Source organism: Ornithodoros turicata, chromosome 6 (genome assembly GCF_037126465.1).
Source record: "Ornithodoros turicata isolate Travis chromosome 6, ASM3712646v1, whole genome shotgun sequence".
In the NCBI taxonomy this organism is placed as follows: domain Eukaryota; kingdom Metazoa; phylum Arthropoda; class Arachnida; order Ixodida; family Argasidae; genus Ornithodoros; species Ornithodoros turicata.
The window spans coordinates 53,860,744-53,867,264 of NC_088206.1; the positions used below are offsets into that span (position 1 = coordinate 53,860,744).

At 49.0% G+C, this 6,521-nt stretch overlaps 1 protein-coding gene across 1 annotated transcript; it reads right to left on the reverse strand.

Annotated features, from left to right (window-relative positions):
• Positions 1–206: 206 nt before the first annotated feature.
• Positions 207–2,050, reverse strand: LOC135398636 (uncharacterized). Its single transcript, XM_064630021.1, has 3 exons — positions 1,934–2,050; positions 1,100–1,554; positions 207–645 (listed from the first exon to the last, which is right to left on the reverse strand). Exons 1-3 carry the CDS (start codon positions 2,048–2,050, stop codon positions 207–209), a joined length of 1,011 nt encoding a protein of 336 aa, XP_064486091.1.
• Positions 2,051–6,521: the final 4,471 nt, after the last annotated feature.

A 6,521-nucleotide genomic window follows, 5' to 3' on the forward strand; every position in this document is an offset into this window, starting at 1 on the left:
GACTGCGATCGCAAGTAGTATGCGAATGGATTTCAGCTTTAGACGGGAGAGTAGGTCTCATTGAAATCCACTCCTTGAACTTGAGAATAACCGCAAGCAACCAAACGGGCTTTATACGTTTCCAGCTGACCTACCTCGTTATACTTCTTCCGGAATACCCATTTGCATTTTACGACTCGACGGTCTTTGGGCCTTGGGACAATTTCTCACGTGCCGTTTCTCCTCAGATTTCCCAACTCTTCCTCTATGGCGTTCTGCCAATCTTCTGCGTCAGGCATGAGGAGTGCCTCCTCCACAGTGGCGGCGTCCGGGATGGCACCACTTCCTTTGGCCATACAGCAGTAATTCGGCCGGGGCTTGGCTGCCAGCCGCTCGGATCGTCTTGGCGCCACTAGCGGTGGTGACGCATCCAGCATTTGCTCAGCTGCCGGCGGTGGTGACGCAGCCGGTACAGCTTCTGGCGGTGACGCCTCCAGGCTTTGTCCCCCTTCTTCGATGACAGGCCTTGGTACAACTTCTTCCAATGCTGGTGACTCCATGAATGTGTCACAGTCTTCGGCGTTACTGCTTACGATCACTACGTCATTGTCACCACTGACGGGACTGACACTGGTCCCACCAGGTCGTGCTGCGTCTCCGCTTCCACTTTACACGGGAACGTACTCTCATCAAAAACGACGTCTCATCCCAAAAAGAATTCATCGTTTCTCCAATTCCACAGTTTGTAGCCCTTAACTCCTTCGGGATAACCCACGAGCACGCACTCCACTGCCTTTGGGTCCAGCTTCGTTCTACTGCGTGGTTTGCTTTGTGCGGCCCAGGCTCTGCAGCCGTAGACTCTGAGGTGGTCGATGCTAGCTTTCCTTCCGAACCATAGAGCCTCTGGCACGAGAGAGCCGATTGCTTTTGATGGGCACTTGTTACGAACGTGAGTAGCTGTGACGATCGCGTCCGCTGAGTGCTCCGTCAGAGTGCTTTGGGGAGTCCCGACTCGATCAGAAAACATCGCATCATGTCGAGTAGTGTTTGGTTCATTCGTTCCGCTACTCCGTTTTGTTGTGGTGTCCCAGGTACCGTTAGCTGTCGTCGAATCCCATACTTGACCAAATACTGCCGGAACTCCTTTCCTGTGTACTCTCCTCCGTTGTCACTTCTAAGGATCTGGATGGTTGCGTTGTGGAGATTTTCAACCATTCGCCTGTATTCGTCAAACTTCTTAAGCACCTCCCCCTTTGTTTTCATCGGGTACACAACGGTGTACCTCGAGTAGTCGTCGATGAATGTGACAAACCAGTTTGATCCTCCTTTCGATGTGGGTGTGACGCTCCCGACATCTGAATGGATCAGCTCCAACGATCTTGTGGCTCGCGTCGATGCATCAGCAGCTGGAAAACTCTTCCTCTTGAGCTTGCCTTGCATGCACGTTGAGCACCTCTCCTCCTTAATGTCAGTTCCCTCCGGACATAGCTGACGCACAGCGCCCTGGTGGAGGTGTCCTAGACGCTTGCCGATGCCATAGACCGCTTGTCGCATGCGTTTCTTTCGACAGTCTAGCTGAAGGAAGGAAGTCTTCGTCCACAATATATAACCTCCCTGTACGCCTGGTCAACAGGACCAATTCGTTGTCTTTTCCTCTCACTTCCACTTTTCCATCACAGAAAGTGACTTTAAATCCTAACTCTTCAATTCTTCCGACGGATAGGAGACTACCATCCAAATCTGGCACATATAGCACATCTTTGAGCTTAAGGTTCCGCCGTGCTCTCCCGAAAGTTGGAAGTTGATGTCTCCTTTTCCGAGAACTTGCATGATCTCCTTATTTGCCGCTTCTACGGCTGACGTGCATGGCGAAAACCTATCGAACTTCGCTCTCTCCGACGTCATGTGGTCCGTATAGCACCAAAACCGAATGCCAAACAGAACTTCTCTTTACCCTCGTGCGTGTCGCAGAGAGTGCCACGTGAGTCATCTTCGCGTAGCCTGCTGTTCCGTCCTGCGGACGTGACCGGCTTCCATTTTCAGCATCAACCGCGTCACAATCTTTGGCCATGTGTCTAAACTTCCCACATGCGTAGCACCTTACGCGTCGTCTCGGCGGGTCGCAGTCCCATTTCGCTCCCGGTTTTCCGCTACGTCTCTTGACCCACGCCTTCTCCTCTGGAGTTTTGCCCGCTTGTTAAACTTTTCCTTAGTTACTAGGGCCTTTACTTCGCCGTCGGTGTCTGTCATATTTTCTGCATCTCGCCTCTGCTTTCGCTTCTCCTCGACCAAGAGCCTTGCTTTGACTTCTTTTGTTGGTGAGCGTTGCCTCGTCTTGCTCAAGCTTCAGGATAAGCGGCTCATACGCCTCCGGCAACCCCATCAACATCACCAAGGCGACTTCTTTGTCGGTGAATTCGTAACCACCGTTGGATAATTTCCGATGCAGATCCATCGATCTGCTCAGGTAGTCCTCCATAGGTTCTTCTCGGTCCTTCTTCACATTGACGAAGTCTCGGAGAAGCTGAAGGATATGTAGCAGACCGTACTTCGTATGGATCTCGCGTCGGATGTTCCACGTATTTCTTGCAGTGGTACAGGTACCGATGTCGTCAAGGTAATTGTCTTCGGCCACCAGGAAGAGAAACGTAAGGGCTTTATCATTAGTCTTCTTCTCTTCATTCGTCAAGGGTGCTCCTTGGTATCCGGGTTCAACTGCCTCCCAACAGTTCTTCTGCACCATTGCAGCTTTTGCTCGGATCGACCAGGCATGATAGTTTTCTGACGTCAGCTTCGGAATTCGGAGTTCGTCTGACAAAGCCATGTCGCTGTAGCTTAGCTCCTCATCTGCGGTGTGCGCTTGTCCAGTGGTATACGTCGTTGTCTCACTTCGTCGCACTGCCAGATGTTTTCCAGATGTCAACTTCAATGTGCCGGGTCAATGCAAAGCTCCTATTGCCGTCCGACGTGTCCTGGGCACCCACGTAGAGGTACGCCTGGTCAGCGGAAGGCTCCGTTGTCTCACTGTCCAGCGTGTACTGGGCCCATAACCTGTTGGATAGGATGCCAGGAGAAGAGAAGAGCAGCCAGTACTGTTCGACAGAGAACTATCGGTTTTCATGAACGTGCCAACGCGTGTGGCTCAAGGCGCGCGGTGGCAGGCCAGCAACAGCAACAGCAACAGCAAAAAGAAAAAAGAAAAAAAACGAAACCAACTGTCCAACAAACTTCTGTCGACACGTTGTCCGAATATACTTGACAGTTTCAATATGAAGAGTATATATAGGGAAGACACATTGCCATGACCATATTATCTTTTCTTGACAGAGGACGTAGATCCTCTCCAGAGTGAAACACCGACAACTTGCAAATATGTCAGCTACAGTGAAATAATAGCGGTCTGCAAAAGCCCTGAGCCCGCATCAATGACTCCAATTAGACTGGTACCAGGGAAAACATGGGAAATTTATAATGAGAAATTGAGAAAGGGTTACTAAGAGGGATGTGCACAGAAAAGGTCTAAAATTTTTCTTCACATGCTTGCGGAGTCAATGATAAGGATGCCTCTGAAGAGGAATGCAATGAGGGGTGCCTCTGTTGAAGACATTGCCATGTCCCCACTTGGGGCCTTCTTATACTGATGAAATCATGAATTTGTGATGTTTGATAGGCAAGGTGATAGCCTATGTTCTCTTAGAGCTTATGGGCTGGAACGTGTTTGTAGCAAACACCTGTGCACTGAAACGAAGAATAAAAGGCATGCATACATCGCGTTACTGGCTGGTGGGAGGTGAAGCACTTGCAAATTGATATGGACACAGAATGGGGATGTTCTCCTTCCTTGTTTGTTTGTTTACTGGTATAACTCGTATGTTCATTCATAAACACAGTGATCGATAAAGCAATATCTACAAGCTTTGATGTCTGTATGATGTATTTTACTGTGTAGTGGCTGTGGTTACTCCAGAAGGGTAAATGGCAGACCTCTGTTCTGCATGAAAGGGGTACTGCTGTGATCGAGTAGAGTTCACGACCAAACCATCCAGTGTACCTCCGTCAGTAGTAAGTACTGGACTCTCATGGTGCACAACGCCCAACTGGCCTGAACACGATTTAATTAGCAATTAGAGCTAATTGGGACCCCCCACATTAATCAGCACCCTCCAGGGAGCCACCACACTAATTGGGGAAAGTCTAACTCGTGTCCAGACCAGCTGAGCGTTGTGCACCATGAGAGTCCATAAAAAAGAAAAAAAATAGATAGAAATAGAGTGGAGAGAAGGAGTTTAATTGAAGATCAACGGCGCCATCTTGAAGAAAGCGGTCCGGAAAGGCCGCTGACCGTCGCTGGGCGACGGAGCACAGAGGCAGGTTGCAAAGCATCGCAGCTATGACCACCAGTTCCGGACATCCTGTGACGTCAGCTGTGACGTCATCACGGCATGTCTGGGCAAGTTAGGACAGCTCTGGGCATGCAAGGAGAAAAACACTCGTAATACAGAGGCTGGAAAAGCAAGAGTATGCAAACCATCAATAGCTAACAACAAAAAAAATTAGTTACACAACAAATGATCCCACCAGAACAGGAGCGCAGAACCATGCGACTGCTCCATCCGAGAGGCAGGCATAAACTGACTCGTAATGGTTTTTGTCCTGTATAAACCCCGCAGCTGCACCCCCTAGCGGTTACTTTCTCAACTAATCTCACAACAAAATTATTAAGAATCACGCCAGCGCTACTCCCGGTCCCAAGGCAGAAGATGATAGAAAATGGCGGGAATGCCCGGACAACAGCAACCAGCACCCGACGTGCACGGGCACGAAAATCGCAAACAAAGCGGGAACAAAGTTGGCGAAATCATTAGTTACACAACAAATCACCTCACCACAGCTGAAGGATATGTAGCAGACCGTACTTCGTATGGATCTCGCGTCGGATGTTCCACGTATTTCTTGCAGTGGTACAGGTACCGATGTCGTCAAGGTAATTGTCTTCGGCCACCAGGAAGAGAAACGTAAGGGCTTTATCATTAGTCTTCTTCTCTTCATTCGTCAAGGGTGCTCCTTGGTATCCGGGTTCAACTGCCTCCCAACAGTTCTTCTGCACCATTGCAGCTTTTGCTCGGATCGACCAGGCATGATAGTTTTCTGACGTCAGCTTCGGAATTCGGAGTTCGTCTGACAAAGCCATGTCGCTGTAGCTTAGCTCCTCATCTGCGGTGTGCGCTTGTCCAGTGGTATACGTCGTTGTCTCACTTCGTCGCACTGCCAGATGTTTTCCAGATGTCAACTTCAATGTGCCGGGTCAATGCAAAGCTCCTATTGCCGTCCGACGTGTCCTGGGCACCCACGTAGAGGTACGCCTGGTCAGCGGAAGGCTCCGTTGTCTCACTGTCCAGCGTGTACTGGGCCCATAACCTGTTGGATAGGATGCCAGGAGAAGAGAAGAGCAGCCAGTACTGTTCGACAGAGAACTATCGGTTTTCATGAACGTGCCAACGCGTGTGGCTCAAGGCGCGCGGTGGCAGGCCAGCAACAGCAACAGCAACAGCAAAAAGAAAAAAGAAAAAAAAACGAAACCAACTGTCCAACAAACTTCTGTCGACACGTTGTCCGAATATACTTGACAGTTTCAATATGAAGAGTATATATAGGGAAGACACATTGCCATGACCATATTATCTTTTCTTGACAGAGGACGTAGATCCTCTCCAGAGTGAAACACCGACAACTTGCAAATATGTCAGCTACAGTGAAATAATAGCGGTCTGCAAAAGCCCTGAGCCCGCATCAATGACTCCAATTAGACTGGTACCAGGGAAAACATGGGAAATTTATAATGAGAAATTGAGAAAGGGTTACTAAGAGGGATGTGCACAGAAAAGGTCTAAAATTTTTCTTCACATGCTTGCGGAGTCAATGATAAGGATGCCTCTGAAGAGGAATGCAATGAGGGGTGCCTCTGTTGAAGACATTGCCATGTCCCCACTTGGGGCCTTCTTATACTGATGAAATCATGAATTTGTGATGTTTGATAGGCAAGGTGATAGCCTATGTTCTCTTAGAGCTTATGGGCTGGAACGTGTTTGTAGCAAACACCTGTGCACTGAAACGAAGAATAAAAGGCATGCATACATCGCGTTACTGGCTGGTGGGAGGTGAAGCACTTGCAAATTGATATGGACACAGAATGGGGATGTTCTCCTTCCTTGTTTGTTTGTTTACTGGTATAACTCGTATGTTCATTCATAAACACAGTGATCGATAAAGCAATATCTACAAGCTTTGATGTCTGTATGATGTATTTTACTGTGTAGTGGCTGTGGTTACTCCAGAAGGGTAAATGGCAGACCTCTGTTCTGCATGAAAGGGGTACTGCTGTGATCGAGTAGAGTTCACGACCAAACCATCCAGTGTACCTCCGTCAGTAGTAAGTACTGGACTCTCATGGTGCACAACGCCCAACTGGCCTGAACACGATTTAATTAGCAATTAGAGCTAATTGGGACCCCCCACATTAATCAGCACCCTCCAGGGAGCCA